The sequence below is a fragment of the Acomys russatus genome, chromosome X (assembly GCF_903995435.1).
Source record: "Acomys russatus chromosome X, mAcoRus1.1, whole genome shotgun sequence".
Lineage (NCBI taxonomy): Eukaryota > Metazoa > Chordata > Mammalia > Rodentia > Muridae > Acomys > Acomys russatus.
Window position 1 is genome coordinate 55,738,198 of NC_067169.1, and position 19,766 is coordinate 55,757,963.

Genomic DNA, 19,766 nt, shown 5'->3' on the forward strand with positions numbered 1-19,766 from the left:
AAAAATTAAGGAAAAGACAAGAGAATTTTTTAAATGGGAATTAGCTACTATTGTGCATCATGGCAAGTTCTTCTCAAGCAGGGAGATCTCTACCAGGTGAAAGCTTATAATTATTTGCATATGAATGTAACAATACACACTCCCCCTTTCGAGTTATTACATGCTTTGTTCAAGTTCTGGTTAGTCATTTGGTGCATGCAAGTAAATTTTATTTTCAGGATGCTAGCTGGAAGGATGCATGATTATGTCCCAGTGAGTACCCTAGTGAATATCCCTAGCACCCATTTGCAACCCAGGCTGACAACATGCCACATGTGCTTATAATCCCAGAGGTATAAGGGTAGAGACACAAGGATCCCCGTGGCTTGTGGGAGGGCCAGCAGAGCCAAATTGGCAAGTCCCTTGCTTGATGGAGAGACCTTGCCTCAAAGATGTGGTGAGCAGTCCAGGAAGGCGCACAAACACTGGAGCCCGGGCATATATGCAAACATGTACATATGAAGGAAATTACTTTCAGATTTTTGTACTCTCCAGTCTCCATACTGAAGCACACATACACGTGCACAGAAAAGTAAAACTTTTCAAGACCATGAGAGCCACCCACATACATCCAATCCTTTAGAAAGAGCTTAAGAAAGTGTGGCTCTGGTGCAGCTGAACGCTGCTTGGGAACTGGCTCAAAGAACCCACCAGAAAGGCTTGCTTCTGTGAGTGCTCCATGTAAGCAGCACCAGAGAGAGACTCCTGGGCCTCTCTGGCTTCCCAGGTGGTCCCTGCCCTTGTACCCTGTCCTCTTCTGCCTCTCTCACTCTCTTGATCTCTGCTTCTTCATTCAACCTTTCTTTCTTCTTTCCTAGTCCTCAGCTCTTGAGGGATTGCTGTCCTGAAACAGGGACTTTCCCTCTTCCACATGCCCCAAGTGTATCACCCTCACCCCCCCCCCCCCCCCCGTGCCCTTCCGGTCCCCTAAGGAACAGGCAGGGAAGCAAGGCCATGCTTTTCTCAAACTAAAGCTTTAATAAGAACACAGATGGGAGATGCAAGCGACCAGGGTGTCCAGGTATGCAGGGCTGTCTGTGCGAAAGGTTGAGTGGGATGGGTAGATGGGGCAGGCAAATGAGCTGGTAGGGAACTCAGAGCCAGGTGACATCAAAGACAGTAGCAGCAACAGCGAAGGCGTCAAAGGGCAACTGAGGCAGAGGCTCGTAGCTAACGACTACTGCGGCCCCTGCGACTCCTCTGGGCCTCAAGCGGGGCCACCTAGGATATCGTGATGGACTGGAACAGTTAGCTGAGCAGTGCGTTGTTCTAACAATGGCCTCCAGCAGCTGCGGGGTGATGAGCCTGCGTTGGGCCTCTTATCTTGCCTGCTCCAGCTGACTGCGGACCAGGAACTCCAGGACGGTGGTCAGGAAGATGGGCGCCATTGCACTCAGCCGCGGGCCATGGCTGCCCTCCTGAAGATGGTGCTCCACCAGGCTCACGGACAAGGTCAGCTCGGCTCTGGAGGTGTGGGAGCGATGAGACGAAGACCCTCGATGGCTGCTCTGCGTGGTCCTGGGCATGCTGGCCTCTGAGTGAGACCTCACAGGCCGGCTGGGCTCCACCTGGCTGCACTAGGATTGCCTGTGGGCTGTGGGCCTCGAGGGACCAACGGGCGGAGGGACCCGGATGGGAGGAGGGACCCGGATGGGCAGAGGGACCCGGATGGATGCCAAGGCCCAACGGTCCTCCTCTGCTCCTGGTGGCTCTTCCTAGTGATCTGTTTCTCATTGGTCGCAGCCCGCTCCTGCTGATGACGTAGGACGGCTCTTGGCCCGCCCTTGCTAGGGGCACTGAGGTCCCCTTGACACCTCTGTCGCCAGAGGAGCCTTCTAGGAAATAAGATGTGGGGGGTGGGGCGGGCGGGGGCAAACCAGTGGAGCACTGAAGAACCAATCCTTCGCCACTCCCGGCTTGTATGGTACTTTCAGCGCCCCTACCCATGAAGCCTGTGCTCCCTTTCCCTCGCCCCAATACCCCTGGCACCACTGTAGCCCTGAGGGCGTTTTCCCAGTTTTGTGTGTGGAGACTCAAACTCAGTGCCCCAAGCAAGTGTCCCACACCAAGCTACAGCTTTGCGGGTCTCCAGTGCCCCGTAGCCACTAATCTGCTTTCTGCCACGTCAGCTCATGTCGGAGGCGGACAGGCCCTGGAGGTGGAATCACTCTGTAATGGGTAGCCTCTTTTGCGTACCTGTGTCTGCCCCTTTCACTTAATGTCCTGGATTCAACACGTTTCCCTCAAACTACACAAGTTTCCTGGGGCTCCCCACGCTGCCGCTTGAACCAGTGCGCCTCCATTCCTTTCCACAGCCGAATAATAGTGCACTGTAGACACGGGTCACTTACTTACTCCCTCATCTAACAATCGACACTGGGGTGACCTCCTCCACCTTTGGAGAACAGCACGAAGATTTATTTCCCTGTCTGCTTAGGGGAAAAGAGAGCTTCATAGCTATTGAATTGCCAAAAGAATATTTTCAAAAAAGTGTATCAGTGGGAAAAGAAAGTGCCAGTGGTGTTGTCCAGTAGTGGACGCGTGGCATGATGTGGAGGAAGGGAACTCCTGTGGTGGTTGTCGCTTTCACAGAAGTTACAATTATCTGGGAGTTGGTGGCCCCTCTGGGCCTCTCTCTGTGTGTGGGCAGTTTTCTAGATTATGCTAGCTGATGTGAGCATACTTCCTGCCCACTGTGGGTGACACTGTTCCCTAATAAAAAATATTTTTTAAAAAAGAGTGGAGGATGGCATCCTAATACAAGCATGAATGCATTCATCACTCTTTTCTCCGGGCGGAGAACACATCAGCATCAGCTACTTCAAACTCCCCATACGAAGCACTTGCAACATGGTGGACTATGGTGGTGAGTGGAAATGAATCCTTCTGAAAGTTGCTTTTGTCTGGGTATCTTATCCCAGAGATGGGGAAATCACTTAGAAAGTAACCCAAGGAACTGTAGCCTTCTCACAGGCTACATCCCACCATGAGGAGAACTCTCTGAAAATAATTTCAGAAAAGGAACATCTGCAATCATATATACATTGATTTTGACAGACTTTTCATGAAGGAGTTTATCAGGACATACCCTACTTTAAATTAGCTGTTGTTCATACATGTGTTTCTATCTGTACTTTAGCGCTCTTATTTATTTATTTATTTATTTATTTATGGTTTTTCCAGTCATGGTTTCTCTGTGTAACAGCCCTGGCTTTCCTGGACTCACTTTGTAGACCAGGCTGGACTCGAACTCACAGAGATCCACCTGCCTCTGCCTCCAGAGTGCTGGGATTAAAGGAGTGCGCCACCACTGCCAGGCTTAGTGCTCTTCTTAAAAACTCTACTTTATTTGGGGTGTTTAGGCCTCAACTTCCCTTCCAACCTCCCACCGCTATGTAGGAGAGAGGAGGTTAGTCGGGAGTGGGGGCCACTTTTACTTCTCCCAGCAGTTTAGGGTCGAATGGTCTCTGGGGCTGTACCAATCTCTGCCACAGCAGACACAGCCAGCCAGCAGTCTCCCCCAGGTGGCTGCACCTGAAGCATTTCTCTGCTTAGGGGCCTGTCTGCTCCAAATCACCATACCTACTGTCCATCTCTGGTCTCTTCAAACGGCTACAGACCATAGGTCAATACCACATGCCTCACCAGGCTCTCTTTGGGCTCTCATTTATATCCCCAGAGCCTTAAACCACGCCCCTCTCCATGCAGCCAGAGGAAGGCCTTACCAGCTGGGCTAAAGCCGCTCTCCCCAGAAGACATTTACCAGCTTTGGACAAATTGAAGCTCAAACTGAAATCCTACACCTGGGAATAAAAACATACTTACATAACACAACTGAGTTTACAAAGAAACCAAAAACTCCCACTACAATGTACCAAGAATTTAAAAATAAGTAATTGCTTTTACTTCATTTTGAACTATCACAGTTCATCCAAATGACTAACCAGAACTTGAACAAAGCATGTAATAACTTGAAAGAGGGAGTGTGTATTATTACATTCTTATGCAAATAATTATAAGCTCACACCTGGTAGAGATCTCCCTGCTTGAGAAGAACTTGCCAAGATGCACAACAGTAGCTAATTCCCATTTCACAAATTCTCTTGTCTTTTCCTTAATTTTTCATGGTGCGATACACTTGGGCCCTATCTTCCAAATTCTAAAAATGCAGTCCATCACAGTTTAGTTATACAAAAATAAAATATACTCAGCAGGTATATAGGATGTGTAAATTTTCTATCTCATGTCGAACAATAACAACAACAACAACAAAAATGGTATTGCATAATGAAGGCCTATCATTTGAAAGCCTCGTTGGAGGCTTGTGAGACACCTTATTGCTTAAGGGCACTTATCTCTCTTGCACAGGACCTGGGTTCATTTCCAAGCAAAACACAGATATACACGAAATAAAAATTAATAATTCTTTTAAAAAAGTATCTCCCTCCCTCCCACCCGCTTCATTGCGTGTTTCAAATCTTTCCAGTACACCAATTACTGGTTTAAATGTCACCCTTTCCTATAGAACAGTGATCTATGGTTTGGGTTTCAATTGGGTGCAACAGGCAGCCCTTGACAGTTTACCAACATAATTTATATTACACACTTACAACAAGCAGTGAGCCCTGAAGGTCAACGTCATTTTAATATCACGTTAATTTAGAATATTGGCAGTATGTGAATAGGCTGGAGACATGAGTGAAACGTGTGGAACACAAATATTTCTATCTCCATATCCACAATAGGTTTTTTAAGCATGCTTTGTGTTAACAGATACCATAAGAACACGGGTGTTTCTTAACCAAACTCTAACATCTCATTATGAGAGTCTTAGTGAGTTTTCACTTACTTTTAAAAAGTGATTTATTTATGTATATGAGTGCTCTGTCCACATGTACACCCACATGCCAGATCACACTACACGTGATGGTTGTGAGCCACCATATGGTTGCTGGGAATTGAACTCAGGAAGAGCAGACCATGCTCTTAACCACGGAGACATCTCTCCAGCCCTTTGTTTACTTTTTAAAAAAATTAATCATTTGCCGGTTTCATAAACTCACCCACCACCACCTAATTCTGTCAATGTATTTTTTTTCTGAACAATCTAAAATTGTTGAAACGGATCCTGAAATACACTTGACAGATATAAAAAGAAAAATATGTAATGAAAATTCAGGGGGAATGGAGGACTTAAGATACACACACACACACACACACATACATACATACATACATACATATATATATATATATATTCACACATATACATATACAAAGATAGTTTAGAACTGGGAAGATGGCTCAGAAATGAAGAGTGGTTACAACGCTTGCAGGAGACCTGCGTTTGGTTTTCAGCACCCACTTCAAGTGGCTCATAATCACCTGCAACTACAATTCCAGGGTAATGCCATCCACAGTAATCCAAATGCACCTGCAGAGACACACACAGACACAGACAACAAAAAACAAATACTAAAATGAACCTAGTCATCAATATGACCACGACTAAAACCTTGTGCTCCTTGACACTACTAAAATTTAGTATCAGAGTCCTTTTAATATTCACATTAATTTAGAATACTGGCAATATGAGAATAGGCTGGAGATTTAAAAGGAAGCTGTCATTTGGTAGGAAATTTTCCTTTTCACCAGTATTAGAAACACATATATTCATTCTCGACGGTTTAAAAATCACCAGTGAGAGGCTGGAATAGCTTGCCAATGCAGAATCATTAGCCAATAAGTGTAACAGAAACACAAGCAAACTTGTACTTCCCAGTAAATGAAGTGCATACACACTGTGAATAGAAAAAGATTGCAAAAGCACTGTATCATATTGATAACTGTTCCTGTGTGAACAGTGGCTTGTGACCTTACTAAGTCACACGCACTGAAAGTTTACCACAATAGGTAAACTTGTTTTCATGTATCACTTGGCTATGGTCATCAGGGCTTCACATAAAGTTGGTACTTTGTAGGGTCAGGTCCTCTAGTCATGGTCTGAAGAGAGGCCACCATAGGAGAGGCAGACAATCTGTTGCCCCCACCAAAGTGCACAAACACAGCTAACTCACACCCCCAAACCCTTGGTGCATAGAAGAAGGGCAAGTCTGCACAGCAACAGGGTGAACCTTGTCCCCACTTTCTATGGGCCTGTGTTCCCCATTGTCTGTTGCCTCCCACATTCAGGGTACCACTCTGGCCTACACAATGTCCTCACTTCTGGTTTGACATGTGACGATGAGTCTGTGCTGAGGCACACACACTGGAAATGATAGGGCTTAGAAGCCTTACCAGCTGTGGGGTTCTAGTGTGTTTTGGAGGAGCCCTGAAAGAATCCAATTGTGCTTGCATAAAAATGCAGTGAGCCCATGCATTTTTTTTTACATCATAGGTCATTTGCAGTGTGAATGCAGCAAAGGGGCATGATTAGCACACAACAGAACAGAGCTGACATCTTCTTAACTGCTGACCCAGGCACTTTCGTTTTCCCCAGGAAGCTTTGCTTACATTTCCGCACTAATAGTACCATGCCACTGTTGCAGGGCATGCCCGCTTGGCACAGAAGGGAGCCTAATGAGAAGGGTTAGCTCCCCTCTAACACTGTCAGCCTGTGTCCAAACATCTCCACACCTGCATCATTTCCCTGAAGACCTCCTTCTGTGGAGGAGCAAAGAATACAGCTCTGGTCTGTGTCCTCTACAAGGCCATGTGCTATAGCCCTTCTTCGAATGGTCCACACTGTGCAGTGTGACAGATGCGCTGTCACTACTCTGGGCTGACTCTCAGCTGTGTGCCCAGCACCCTGGCAACTCACTTTCGTAACTGGGTAATTAGTTTCCTCTCAGTCATGATCTGTAAAATTCACCAACTCTCATGCCCTCACCTCCTTGATGTCTGTGATGTGACAGGTATGGATGTCACCTTGTTTGTACAGAAGAGAGACTAATGAGGGGGTCTCTGCAGGTGTCACTGCAGGCAGTGGAACACTCAGAAAAGAGGTAAGAATAGGAACTTGGTTGAGCTGGGTGGTGGTGGTGCACAACTTTAATCCCAGCAGTTGGGAGGCAGAGGGAGGCAGATCACTGGGAGTTCGAGGCCAGCCTTGTCTACAAAGTGAGTCCAGGACAGCCAAGGCTGTTAAAGAGAGAAACCTTATCTGGAAAACCCAAAAACTATATTTAAAAACTGTGTATTGAGGGAGAGCGTTTTCTGGAGTAACAGTCTCTAGTACACAAGGAAGCGTAATTACATAGAAACTCCACCCAGAGTACATGGCATTTCTTCCAAGAAGATGGGTTCTGAGCTTAGGCTACCTGTACTAGCTTAGGGGCACCAGGAAAAAAAATGTGTCTTGATCTCATTTATACAGTGTAGCTTACACTGGTACAGCTTAGAGGTCATTTGTGCCATTACATATCCCTGATCCTGCCTCTGGGAGCCTGGGGGAGCCCTTACCTGTACAGGTACTGTAAGGGTCACTTAGACTATTAGGCATCTCCACTCCTGGTTGTTGGAGCTTGGGGTAGGGCCTCTGGCTGTACTGATGTACTGATAGCATAACAGCCATGTAAACTATTGGAAATCCCTGGTCTTCGTTGTGGGAGCTTGGGGAGCTCCTGGATGTACAGCTAATGTAAGGGTCATTTTAGATTGTTAGGCATGTCTGGTCTTGGTTGTGGGAGCTTTAGGGAACCCCACTATACAGGCTCTATAAGGGTTATTTGGGCTATAAAGTTTATCGGGTCTTAGTTTTGACAGCTTAGGGGAGGCCTCGGCTATACAGATAATTTAAGGGTAACTTAGATTATTAGGTATCTTTTATGCTGGTTGTTGTAGCTAGGAGGAGGCTCAGGCTGTCTAGATACTGTAAGGGTCATTTAGACTATTAGGTATCTTCTATGCTTGTTGTGGGAAGTTGAGGGGGAGCCTCTTGCTGTACAGATAATCTAAGAGTCATTTAAACTATTTGGTATCTCGGGTCCTGGTTGTCAGAGCTTGGGGGAGCCCTTGACTATACAGATGACAGATGGGGTCCGTTAGACTACTAGGTATCTTCAGTGATTTTTGTGGGAGCTTGGAAGAGCCCCTGGATGTACAGGTATCTTGAGGGTCATTTAGACAGTTGAATATATTCCTGTTCCTGGTTGTATGAGAGCCTGTGATGTCCATTGCTGGACAGATAATGCAAGGCTCATTGAGACTACTAAGTATCTCTGGTCCCGGTTGTGGGAGCGTGGCTTGGCGGCTGCCTGTACAAAGAACCTAAGGGTCATTTGTAGTCTTTATTGGATCTCTCCAGTCTTGGCTGATGGAGCTTGGGTTGGGAGGCTTTTGCTTATACAGATGATTTAAGGGTCATTTAGACTGCTAGCTATCTCAGGTCCTGTTTGGGAGACTACGGGGTGCCCCTACTTGTACAGACAGTGTAAGGGTCACTTGGGGTTATTAGGTATCTTGGGTCCTGGTGTCTGGTCCTCAGATGTATGGATAACCTAAGGGTCATTTTGACTATTAAGTATGTGCAATCCTCATTGTATGTGCTTACAGGAGCCCCCTGGCTATACAGGTAATGCAAGAGTCAATGGGACTATTAGGTATCTCAGGTCCCTGGTGTGGGAGCGCCTGGCTGTACAGATAACATAGGGTCATTTGGGGTCATTAGGTATCTCTCGGGTCCTGGTAGTAGGAGCCTGGGGGAGCCCTTGATTGCACAGATATCATATGGGCCATTTAGACTATTCGATACCTCCTTTCCCAGTTGTGGGAACTCAGCGAGCTCCAGGCTGCAAGTGTCATTTAGATTACTATCCATCTCTGGGCCTGGGTTTAGGAGCTTAATATGGCCTGGCCCATTAGCTAACTCAGAGCACCTGGCTCTTTTATCACCCCCAGTTCCCAGATTTCTGGATGGAATGGCAGGCTTTACACCTTTTCCACTTAAGAGGCAACTTTACTTGCTTAACATTCCTGGTTTCCCTGGAGGTCTATGGGTGCAAGGACCTTCCTGCTCCTAACAGGGTGGAACACCATGAGAGAAGTTGTGGGAAGTTCCCCCAGATAAGGCAAAGTTTAGGAAGTAAGCTGATCCTAGAGGGGAAGTTCTCAATCACTGTGGAGGAATGCAAGTCCACATGCAGCGAGTGGGAAATGCTGAACACATTCTGTCCTCAATGATTCCATGTACTACACCACAACACAGTGAGACAACCCATGCAGAAACGCAGGTGATGGATAACACACCTCTACATGGCAAGGAGCCATTTTTTTTGTTTGAAGAGGTGTGAAATGCCAGGCAGAGGGTGCAATTAAAGGACTCGTTGCCAGCAAGTCTGAAACAATGTCATGTTTATGAAATCAAATGTTTCCAAGAAAAGATTTCTCATGGTATATATGAAGGAAATCACAGGACAAGCACCTTAACCATATAGGAGACCTTCTGTATCTCTGTGATGCGCATACTACAATGTACAAGAAATTTGAAAAACAAAACACTCTCAGTTGCTCCTATCCATAAAAGGGATGAAATCTATAAACCATGGTGAATTAATCTGTATTCGTGCTAAGGATCCAGTCTTCATGTGACAGACAGATGACATTAGGTAGTAGACCACATTTAATTGACGGACCAAACCAAAAAAAAGTTTGTTTGAAAAGTACGTTTTCACAAACTCACGTCATGTCACTCACATCTGCCTTACCGGGGCAGTTTAATGGCGTCTACCAGTTTAACCAATCTCAAGGCACAGACTTTTAAAGTATACAGAGCACAGTCACTTAGGAAGCTTAAGGTAGTTTCCATAGGCTCCAAGACTGAACAAATTTAAGAGCAGAATGTAAGGGGAAGACTCTGTCTTCTCCGGTTATTTTTCTGTGGAGATGACAAGGATGGACCACACACTCTTGGGTCTGCTAACTGGGAAAAGCATTCCTGAGGTATGACAACCCAGCATACTGGCATCAATGCACTGCCAACTGGTAACTATAGTGCTACCAAGGAAAACCTGTCATTTAAACCCGAGGGCTGGACCTTCCAACAGACATCTTTGCACTGCAGTCACACAAACCTTGGTTTTATTTGGGTTTTAACAGAAAGGGGTGCCTTTGTGAACAGAAGAACCCAGGAAGATGGAGTTGCTGAAGCTGCAAACCGCACCACAAGTGGCTTCACCAGGCTGATTTCCACTCCCCTTATATGGGCTTTTATTCTTCAAAGTATTATGAGAATAACAGATCCAGGAGAGACTGTTGAGCAGCAGCAGCACGCTCTTGCTGGCGCTATCAAGTACAAGGACATATTAAATGGGTTTAAAGTAAACAGTGCCCGTCCATCCTCACTTTGTATGGGAAAGACTCAGTACTCACGTTCACCATCAGCAGTTTCATTTCCAAGGTGTCTATGAGACGTCTCAGCTCTTCAGCCACGGAATTTCCCCGAGAATCCCTCAGCAACTCAAGTTTCTAAAGTGAAGAGACATGTGCAGAAATCAACCCTGGTCACCTTGGCTTACGAATATGAAGAGAATCACTTATAAGGGAGCAAAGGAGGTAAAGGAGATGGTATGGTCATTCCAAAACAAGCATACGCCATGTACAACGTGAAGACGAAAATGCCCACCAAAGTGGCACACACACTGCCACTCCCCAACGCCCTGGTAAATGTTCAAGTAAGAGGTCTTAGGTATGGGGGTGGCCCGGGGGAAGGGTGCTTGCCTAACATGTATGAGACTCTGGAATCCCTCACCCTGCACAGCAAGAAGAAAAGCAAACAGAGCCAAATGAAAACAGAGAACATTTATTGCCATTCTTTGTGAGGCAGAACAGCCTGCCCTGTACTATGACCACTGTACCCATGAAATTAAAACTCAAGGTCTCCAACTGCCCCCCCCATTTCCTTTTTCAGAAACAGCACACACCATATCTAGATGGTTTCATTAAATACAGTGGAGAGATTATGAAACTTTGCAGGACCTCTTCCACAGTCTGGTGATGCAAGCACCCTAGAAATAAGAACAACACCGAGACCTTGACGTTGGAATGGGCAAGCAAGTTTCTGGGCCACTGAGTTGTCAAAAGAATGATATTTCAGCAGGAACAGACAGTGGCAGTGCGGGATGTCTGAAGGGATAATCAGAAGAAAGCTAGGGTCGAATCCTTTCCACTCAGTTGTTTTGGGTCATCTTAATTACTCTGGATGATCAAAGTTTTAGCAGCAACTTGAACAAGCCAATTCACATCAAGTCTGAACAAAACCAGAGAATGTTGTATCTAATTCTTTTGTAAATAGCTATGAGCCTGCAGACAGCACGGGTTAACTTGCTTAGGAAGAACTTACAAAGACGGGCCTATTATAGAGGGCAACTCTCGATTAACAATCTCCCAGTCTCCCACTTACTTTTCCACTGGGTACTACATCTGGGGGCGGTCTTACAATCACAATTGGCTTCAAGGCTGAGGGTCAGTAGAGATTACACCGTTTTCCCCATGAGAATGTCAGCATTATCTCTTTCTGCATTGCTTTCCTGTGCCTCAGGTGTATATAAGTTGAACTGGTGAATAAAGTCAAGCGTCCTGCAGTACTGACTGCAGTCCCTCTGCAGCCTACCCTGTGTTTCTGATTACGTCCTGCCACAGTTTCTTATTTCTGTTCTCTTATTTCTCAGTTCTTGCTCCCTCATCTAGGATCTGTTTGACACTCTCAGAGCGGGCTCTGGCAGGGAAGACAGCTTCAGTGGACAAGGAACTGGCTCCAAAAGCATAAAAAGACAGCTTGAGCTCCCCTGCATGCATATTAAAAGCCAGGCATGCCCCTGGGGCACCTCGAAGTGATGTATCAAACTGGGGCATGACAGGCAGATCCTTGAGACCCGGAGAACAGCCAGCCAAGCCATAATGGTGAGTTCTAGGACCACTGAGCCATCCTGTCTCAAAAAGTCATGATGGAGCCAGGCATAGTGGTACAGGCCTTTAATCCCAGCACTCAGACGGCAGAGGCAGGCAGGTGGATCTCTGCGAGTTTGGGCCCAGCCTGGTATACATAGTGAGTCTCAGGGGAGCCAGAACTACATAGTGAGAAAAAAAGAGGAAATAAAAAAGATAAATGATATGATGAAGAGTGACTGAAGATACCCACAGTTGACTTGTGGCCTGCACACATACATGCACAGACAAGTACACCTTTGTGTCCATGTGTGCACATACTTAGCCACTGAAACATGCACTATGAGACAAGATGAGAAAATCTGAAAAGCATTGGTGCCTTCTACAATATGAACAACCCTGGATGAGGTTACCAAGGCAGCAATTGCTGCTTCTAATGAGTCTCCTAACCATGAATGAATCCTAAAACTAAAAAGCCACTTTATAATTAGGGTTACAGGGAACATGGAACACAAGGATAATGCTGGAAGGTGTTTACAGGCGACTTTCCAAAGGCGTCGACCAAAACATGGAAAAGATGCCAGAATATTCAATGTCCCCATGTACAGGTTGCTTTGTCAGAATGTACAACAGACCTCCAAGTATTGTTCACACAGTGATTTAAATTCCTCCATCCTCTCCTTCTGAAGGGTCAGGGATTGGCGAACCAACTTCCGTTGCTCCATAAACATATTCTACAAACACAGACAGTAAAAGATGTAAAAACAATTCAGGGGAAAACAGAAAACTCATGGAAACTCAATTCTGTATTCTATTTCTACAAAACAGATGGAATGAAACGACTGTCATAGTTTTCCAATTAACACGATGACCGAATGTACATGAGACACCTGACACTACAAAATAACCTCAGTAATGGGAAGATCACTCATTGGATGGAAAGGTTTCCTACCTAACAGTATTCTAAACACTCCTATTAGTTCCAGAACACTTGAAAACTCAGCCGTCAGGGGCCTCCAAATCTGGTGAACTCTCTGTGTGTACAGAATTTACCTTGAGTGTCCCCATCTTTTGTCTCTCCGCCACATAGAAGCCCACTCCATTTACTCCTTTCTAGCAAGAGTAGAGCCAACAATGAGATGCTTAAGAGGGATCGATTCTATAAACTTGCTTCAGATACTGTCCTGGACCAATAAAGGAATACATATCGAAGGGAAACTTTTGGACTAATTCTGTGAGATAGGGACTTTTTAAGTATCTCTCTTTCCACACCTGGGAAACTGAGGCCCTACATTGTTTTCCTGAGTCAGCACTACTATCAAGGGACTGGACTGTGAGTGCACTACAATAGGTGGCATTTCAGAGGCCATGCTTCTGACCACCTGACTGGATGGTGCCTCAAATCTCCCTCAGTATCCTGGCCTCTGGTTCCCCACTTTGGGAAGCCAGACTCTTCAGGAGGGCAGCCTCATCTATGGCCAGGAAGAGGGAGCCCTCATGGACAGCACTGTTCAGAGTCCAGTAGCTGCACTCCCAAACCTCTGTCCCCTTTCTGGGTTAAAAGTGAGTCAGTTGTCATCACACCTCCTTCTCCATTGTGGCCTAAAGACTTTCCCCTCTTCTCCTCTGGGACTGGGCTGGTCTGACTTGCATGCAGCCTCTGAAAGCTAAGTCTCCACCTGCTCTGCCACAGCCACACTGACTGCTCCCAGATCACTGTGTCAGAAGGCTGTGTTGGGCCTGGTGCTCCTTGGTATCTGCACATCTTGGATCATGAAGGGCTCCCCCCTCAGGATATACTCCCATACCTTGTCCTGCACTCTCTCCAGGCAGTGACTGCTCAGACCCTGCCCCTCCACCCCGCACTCCAGCCCCATGCTGGCTCCTAACCCAGTCATCTCTCCACAGAACAAGAAGCAAGTCTCTCCTCACCACAACCAACACCCTGCTTGTCTCCCTGAGCTCATGTCCTGTCTCTTTCCATCCTGACTTGGCGATGCTGACACAAAGGACTCTTTCCCAGCTAAGCCTGATACTCACAGCGAGATTTTCTGCCTGTTTCTTGACTTGATGTGAATCCGTGGTTAACTTCCTATTCAAATTCATAATCTGAAGAGAATAGTCTTCATAAAGTTTCTGCCTATAAAAGACAACAGTGTGCACTGTGTGTGGTACTCCTGCACAGCATGAAGAAAGTACATTGAAAGCCTGACTGACTTGCCCTCACTAACTCTATGGATGGAGGGATGGGGAAAAGGTCCTCTGTGTTTTCCCCCTTTAACATTCTGACAGGGAAAAGGGAAATGAGGTGGATTCTGTGGTCTTTCACTAACAGCATCTGCTCCTCCTTGGCTTAGAAAAAAGTCACTTAACAGTTCCTAGGGCCAGAAAACTCTGGGAGAATTACAATCGGTATTGCCCAAGTATCTCACAAGCATCCATCTTACTGACAAGCACAGCTTCTCCCTTACTTTCTCCTTCTGAGGACCTGGTCTGATGGGGATGCACAGCCACTACCATCAGAGAATCTGCAGAGGCCTCCCCAGTCTTCCTCACTTTCACACCAGTGAGGATTTCCTTACAGAAGTGTGGCGAACACAGCTCTTGAATTCTGAACAACATCGCAGGTGAGAGAATTTCACTTCCTATCGCATCGAACTGAAGATCCACTGCGGGATGAATGCTTTGAGGGTTCCAAGCTCACTGCACCCAACATACGCATGCCACGCACCAACCTACCTTACTGCTACACTGATTCAACTGTGGTGTGCCCAGACACCTTAATTCATCCTTAGAAAACATGGCTGACTTCAGTTACTACGATGTGAGGGTATCAGACAAAAGGAAGTCTATTCTATAGAAAAACCAAGCCGAATACATTTTCCAACAGAGCCAGTGGGCATCATGGCTGTTTCTCGACCTCTTGACATCCTCCTTACTAATGAACCATCAACGGGCCTGGGATCAAAGCACCAAGAAGCCACAACCTTACCTTTGCTCACACTGGAGTTTTAGAACATCCTCCACCTTCTGCTCCATGGCTTGGAAAGACGTGGTGAGGATGACTCTGACTCTTTCTCTGTTTCCCTGAAGAAAGTTCTTAATGGGCCCTGTATTGAAATGCAATCTCATAAACATTCCCATAAAGTTACCTCAGTGGTGCTGGAGAGACACTTGTCATCAATACATAGAAATACTATGTCAATGGAAAGACTGTCTGCCTCCTTTCCTTCAGTCAGGAATTTCAGTGGTTATGACATTAATGTGAAATGGGACAGTTGGACTTTAGTGTCTGTATATTCCATAGAAAACATAATGGAGGGGACTTAACAAAAAGTGTGTCAAGTCACCGTGTAGCTTCTTTACGAGACCCCATCTACAAAGTATAACCTTAATCAATGTACTAGGCACACTTCAGTTCAAGGACACATTCAGAGGGACTCTTGGGCCACTTTATGCAAAACACAAAAGCAGTCCATTAACAAAAATCTCCAAAGGCTCACAGATGAGTAATTAATGCCAGCGAGACAAAAGTACCTTTATGATTATTGTAGCCATCGAGGCTTTTAGACAGATTGGATGAGGTAGAGATCCTGGATAATTTAAAGGGGGGGGGGAACCCCACATTGATCTGTGGGAAACTCTGTGGTACTGAGGATGGAACTTGGAGTCTTGAGCACAGAAGGCAAGCTCTCCCATCCAGCCACATCCCTAACCTGAGTCCTGAATAGTGTCCACATGTAACTCTCCCTCAGAAAATTCTGCATGCTCCTAGCCCATTCTCAGTTTGCAATTCTTTTAACAGTTCATGTGACTAACGTCTGAATGCAATTTAAAGCGGGGCTCAGTCTGATCATACAATGGTCACAGGCTACCAGTGCTGACTTCAGCTTTCCACTTCGCGTGCTATTTGTTGCACATGAAACAGTGGGCAGCTATTTAAGAGGGCTTGGCCCTCAAAACCCACCCCCACACAAAAGAACTGGTCTAGATTACGAAGAAGTGAAGCAAAAATATGGTATTAAAAACAGATGTATCCCTCGGGTGAATAAACCCCTGGAAGACAGATTAGCTCATCTGAGGGGTAAATATCTCAGAGCAAGGCAATAAGAGTCTTTACACTGCAGGTGCCATGTTCTTCCAATCAAAAATGAACGTGAAGTAGAGAGTTTGTAATGTAATAAATACAACTTTGACACTGTGTGTTTGAGAACAAGGCAGCAAACACACTTCTCTTGTTTCCAAGTAATAACCTGCTCGCCTTTCACTTTGTTGGGTCAAACCATTTCCTCAAATTCCTAGTGTCTCGCTCCTAGAACATACCTTCAGATTCTTCAAATAAATCTTCTATTTCCTTCCTGCAAAGAAATCACATTAACTTTTTACTTCAGTCTGTACAGAAGGCCACTTTGGTTGTGCGAGTGGAGGAAGTGGAGTGAGCCACACGGCCTACATTCAGTTCACGGTTCAAGAGTGGACACTGACTTTTCTAGATTTCTTTGCGTGCAAGGGAAGGGCATGTGCACACGTGTGACGCCATCAGAGGTAGAAGTGGGGTGTCTTCCTTTACCCGTCTCTACCTTACCCCTGTCAGACAAGTTCTCTGCTGCGGGTGTGGGATTATCATTTTGCACCACACTGAACATCTGACCGGCTGACTGCAGGGTGAGTGTTTTGGGGCCTTTGAGTTCCATGGGCCCAGCACACTCATGGCACGCACACACCTCATTTACTGCTGTGTCTCTTTCTTTCTTTCATGTCTCAGTTTATACTGTTGGGCTGCCTGGCAATGAGGAAGCACCTGCAACCCTCCTGCCTCTGCCACCCCTCACGCTCTGGGCCTGAAAGGTGTGTTTGGGTGCTGCAGATATGAACTCAGGGTCTAGTTTCTGTACATCTAGCACTCTTCCACTGAGCCATCTCTCCAGCCTGACTTTTCTAAATGTATTTTATGAATGGTTTTGTTTTGTTTTGTTTTGTTTTTTTTTAAAGTATCACCTGGCCTGTTGCCCTTCTGTTCCCGAGGAAGGAAAGTCCTCCCTACTGACATCAAAGACTTCTTCATTGGCTGTATTAAAGAGAAAGGGGAAGATATTTTCAGACAAACTGTGTTGTTCTCATCATCCCCTAAAGGAAACAGCTTCACTATAGGGTTTCTAGAACTCATAGCCACCAATGGTTACTGCCACCTTTTAAAGAAATCATGCACACAATCATCACAATCACATAGACACACTCACATAAACACGCACACTCTCACACACACACTCACACAAGCCCACAAACACACACACAAACACACTCCTCTAAATAGCTCTGACCCTGGGAGCAGCTTGTACAGGCACCTGTACACACCTTCCAGGCAGTCCCTGGGACCCAGGGAGTCCCAGAGAGGCATGTTAACTAGAAAGAGCCGCCTTGTGAGCCTTGCAGGGTTCCTGTGGAGTGGGGATGTCAGGTAGGGGAACCTAAATCCACAAACAAGCTTGAGCAAACCTTATCAGCATCTGGAAGCTCCTGCTATTCCAACAAATGTCCATGCAGCACAACCACTCAGTGTTCCACCTTCTGAGAGATTTTAGGATGTCCCCTGAGGTGGACGCAGCCCATCTGTTTCTGTTTTGTTCTGTTACCTGGAATGACTGCATCTGGGTTCTGGGTGTCATCTGATGGGAGATTTGGATTCCGCCTTGAATGTATGTCGGCGCTGTCAGTGTCCATCCTGGCCAGAATCTTCTTGGGCTAAAAAAGGATGCCTGGAACTTCAGACACCGGGAGGGATTACAGGATGGTAACAGGAACAGGGACCAGGACTCCACAGGGTATGGGCAGCAGTCTTGGCATTGTACAGGTGCAGTGAGAGGGCAAGAGGATGTCACCAATGTCCTGGCCTGTCATCCCATTTCTTTATCTGAACTTGGAGCTCCCCAACCCACTACCTCCCAAGATCAGTACCCTCTGCTGCTTTCCCAACCCTCAGAAGGGGAAATCCTGGGCCACACCCCCATAAAACAAGGCACCTAATGCTGGAGTCTCACTGGGGTCTACTCAGTCGGCAGCGCCACATCCCCCAGCCCAGAAGCTATCCCACTTACCCTTCCTAACCCCTGTAGCCCTCATGACCTGTCCCTAGCCTCGGCTTCTGGGGCCTTGTCCAGTCCCATGTGGAAGCGAAGCCCCTGGTATCACCCTGAAGGTTTGCCTTGGACATGCCTCTTTGTGATCTCACTTCCCTAACGCATGAGTTAAGGCTCTTCTCTGATCCCTGTTCTAACTGGCGAGCAACAGAACAGAGTTCCCTGGTAGTCAATCATTCCGCCCCCCAGGATACTCTCCCGCCCTGGGAGCTCCTTCTTCTCAGAGGATGGTCAGCCATACCCATCTAGGACCCACCTCCAAGTGCACCTCTCTCTGAAAGGCTGGAAAGGCAGAGACTCCCAGGATGAAGTGGCCTAAACTGGCCCCTGTGGGATTTGGATGCAGAAGCTGCTGGTTGGTGAAGGGGCTCATCCATGCCCCATCCCCTTCACACGGGGACTTCTGCTAAGGCAAGGCCCATGGCTGCATATAAGCAGGGCCCAGGTGTCCGCTGAGGACTCCAGTCGGCTACAAGGAGCGTAGGTGGAAGGCCATCAGGTCCTCTTCTACACGCCACTCTCACACTCAGCTCTCTTCAATCCTGCAACCCTCTGGACCCCTTTTCCTCCACTGCCCATGGTGGTCTAGTTCACTACCAGGTGGAAGAGAGTCTTCCAAATGTCACAGCACAGATTAAACCTGGACCTTTCACCTCAAGATCCCACTCTCATCCATAAAGGGCTGTGGATGCCAGCTGATCCTGCTTTCTCACCATCAGGGGCTCTAGACTGAATCTGATGATACCCTGTCATTCACCCAGGTGACCACACTTCCAAGGCATTTGCTCTGAGAGGCTCCTTCTCTGCCCCTCAAACAGAGGCCTCACCTCCAGGAATGGATCTCTGAGTAGCAAGAACACCACTATGCAGGCATGTCTGAGGTTGCCTAAACGCACTCCCAAAGGGGTGAGGCCTGTCCATCAGCCACCCATTCCCAACTTGTGCCAACTGCCCAGAGATCCCCTTCCCCTTGAGACTAGCCAGCCTGTCAAGGTATTGCCTATGGATGCATCACAGGACCCAGGTGTCTAGTCAGGACCCCACTGCTTCAAAACACATGCGCGGGCATACGCGTGTGTGCACACACACATGCACACACACATGCACACACATGCACACGCACACACACACACACCAAAAAAACAAAACAAAACAAAACCCAGATGGTGCTACAGATGGGTAAAGCTCCCACTCCCTCTCCCAGCCCACTAACAGGCCTACCCACTCTTACAGGGCCGTGCTGCCCTCACCTCCCCGTTTTACTCTTGGCCCTGGTGCTTCTCCCATTCCGGAATGAATCCAGGCTCTGAAAGTCACCTCAGTGTCTCTCCTGGACCCTCTCACTTGGTGATCCCACAGTCCTGCCACAAAGCCTTTAGTCTTTCCTGATGCCGCTCAACCAGCCCAGGAAGTCCTGCCTGAAACACTCACCCACGTAGGCCCCTCGGCTCCCTAGAGAGCCTCCCTCCCCTCAGAGGCCAATCATGCCTAGTTTAGACCCACATTCCAATACAACGCTTTCTGATTGGCTGAGTAGCATTCGCGCATGCGCACTCCAGACCAGCGCACTGAGCTTGCATCATGGGGCCTAGCCTGCCTCCTCCTGAGGTCACTGTTGCTTTCCTGTCAGCTGATGGCCTATGGCTTCATTTCGCTGGGCCATAGGCACAGCCGGTTATGCCCAACTCCTTAAATGCGTATCTCTGA

General features: G+C 47.0%; 1 protein-coding gene across 1 annotated transcript; it reads right to left on the minus strand.

Annotated features, from left to right (window-relative positions):
- Nucleotides 1–10,201: 10,201 nt before the first annotated feature.
- Nucleotides 10,202–17,643, minus strand: LOC127185285 (X-linked lymphocyte-regulated protein 3A-like). Its single transcript, XM_051141806.1, has 8 exons — nucleotides 17,556–17,643; nucleotides 16,921–16,990; nucleotides 16,246–16,280; nucleotides 14,915–15,032; nucleotides 13,963–14,062; nucleotides 12,558–12,656; nucleotides 10,408–10,503; nucleotides 10,202–10,314 (listed from the first exon to the last, which is right to left on the minus strand). Exons 1-8 carry the CDS (start codon nucleotides 17,641–17,643, stop codon nucleotides 10,261–10,263), a joined length of 660 nt encoding a protein of 219 aa, XP_050997763.1. The 3' UTR covers nucleotides 10,202–10,260.
- Between the last annotated feature and the right edge of the window lie 2,123 nt (nucleotides 17,644–19,766).

Bases quoted from the DNA above. Each gene is read 5' to 3' on its own strand.
- LOC127185285 (XM_051141806.1), bottom strand. From the start codon at position 17,643: ATGGACACTGACAGCGCCGACATACATTCAAGGCGGAATCCAAATCTC. The intron at 14,063-14,914 runs GTAAGGTTGTGG...TGTCTTTTATAG, and splicing joins AAACTCCAGTGTGAGCAAAG to GCAGAAACTTTATGAAGACT. The intron at 10,315-10,407 runs GTGAGTACTGAG...TGATAGCGCCAG, and splicing joins TGAAACTGCTGATGGTGAAC to CAAGAGCGTGCTGCTGCTGC.